Genomic DNA, 1,397 nt, shown 5'->3' on the forward strand with positions numbered 1-1,397 from the left:
GCCCCTCGGGGGCTCTGAGCCTGGGGCTGCAGGACGAGCTCAGCACCGGCCTCGCCTCCCCGCGGGGCGACAGCCTAGGCAGGACACTGGGAGGCATTTGTTTCAGCCTCTGTTTCTTCTGTGAGCTGGGCTGAGCCCTCCCCCACGGAGGCTGTTGGGGATCCCCTGAGACGATGCCAGTGAGCCCCCAGGGTGGCCCCGTAAGTGCTGAGTCAGGGTTGCCGCATTTAGAGTCACTGCCAGTGACACGCCGGGGGGGGGGGGGGGGGGAAAACCGCCGCTGACCCACCTGGCCGTTCCAGATGATGAACATCTCGTGGTAGATGGAGATGTGGGCGTGCCGGAGCTTCAGCAGCGGCATCAGCTGCGGGCCGAGAACAGGGCGGGGAGACGGTCAGGAGCCCTGGTTCTCGGTGAGTGCTTCCCAGTCCCATATCCCAGCAAACACGCAAGCTCCCAGCTCCGAGCAGGGCAGGGCACCAGGAGAGCGTGCAGCTGCCTGGTGGTGGGAGCCACACGGTCCGGTGTGGGTCCCGGCTCCAGCACAGGCATGCAGGCTGTGCTGTGTGACGGAGGCGCAGTTCCTCAACCTCTCTGAGCCTCCTGGCCTCGCCTGAAAATGGCGGTAACAGTGGCATCTGCCTCCCGGGTATCATGAGGGCCGAGTGACCCAGTGCAGGCACAGTGCCTGGCATGGAGGACAGAGCACAGGCAGGGATGGCTGGAGAAGGCGGTGAGGCCCAGGGAGGGGTCACGGATGTGCCCACACCACCTCGCCTCCTGGTCCCATGCCCCGTCCCCAGCTGGCAGTGCTCTGAGAAGGAAGACAACCAGGCGGCAGACGTGGCTACCTCAGCGACTGAGCACCAGGAGGACACGGCTGGCGTGGAAGGTTGGGTGTGAAAGCAGGTCGCCCAGGGGGGCGCGGAAGGGGAGGGAACGTGAAAAGCTGTGAGGGTGTGGGGGCTTCCGGCGGCTTTGCCTGTCAGAATGGGGCCTGGACCCGTCCCTGCCCATCTTGTCTGCACCTGGATTTAAAAACGCCATGGGGGTCGGGGGGGGGGGGGGCTTCACAACACCAGGCAAAAACTGGCCTGATCCTCCCGCCCCACCCAGGGCCGCACAGGAGGCACAGAACAGGGTGTTTGCACCATGTCCTCCAGGGGGAGCCACCCAGAGTTACCTCATCCAGGGCCTCGTTGGCATGATGATCGTCAATGCATTCCACCTGCAGAGGCACAAGAGGACTAGCTCAGTAAACGTGTGGTAAGCCATCACCACCACCACCACCATCACCACCATCATCACCACCACCACCATGAACACTGCCACCATCACCATCAACACCACCATCATCATCATCACCACCACCACCACCATGAACACTGCCACCATCA

The 1,397-nt window shown here is 63.6% G+C and overlaps 1 protein-coding gene across 1 annotated transcript in view; it reads right to left on the minus strand.

Annotated features, from left to right (window-relative positions):
* The window catches only part of STKLD1 (serine/threonine kinase-like domain containing 1), a 21,244-nt gene that overhangs the window by 14,303 nt on the left and 5,544 nt on the right, over window positions 1–1,397 (minus strand). The window contains exons 3-4 of the mRNA XM_005871789.2: window positions 1,184–1,228; window positions 290–364 (exon numbers count right to left, since the gene is read on the minus strand). Coding sequence (XP_005871851.1) covers window positions 290–364; window positions 1,184–1,228 — 120 coding nt within the window. The remainder of the gene's footprint in view (window positions 1–289; window positions 365–1,183; window positions 1,229–1,397) is intronic.

This window comes from Myotis brandtii, unplaced genomic scaffold (genome assembly GCF_000412655.1).
Source record: "Myotis brandtii unplaced genomic scaffold, ASM41265v1 scaffold357, whole genome shotgun sequence".
NCBI lineage: Eukaryota > Metazoa > Chordata > Mammalia > Chiroptera > Vespertilionidae > Myotis > Myotis brandtii.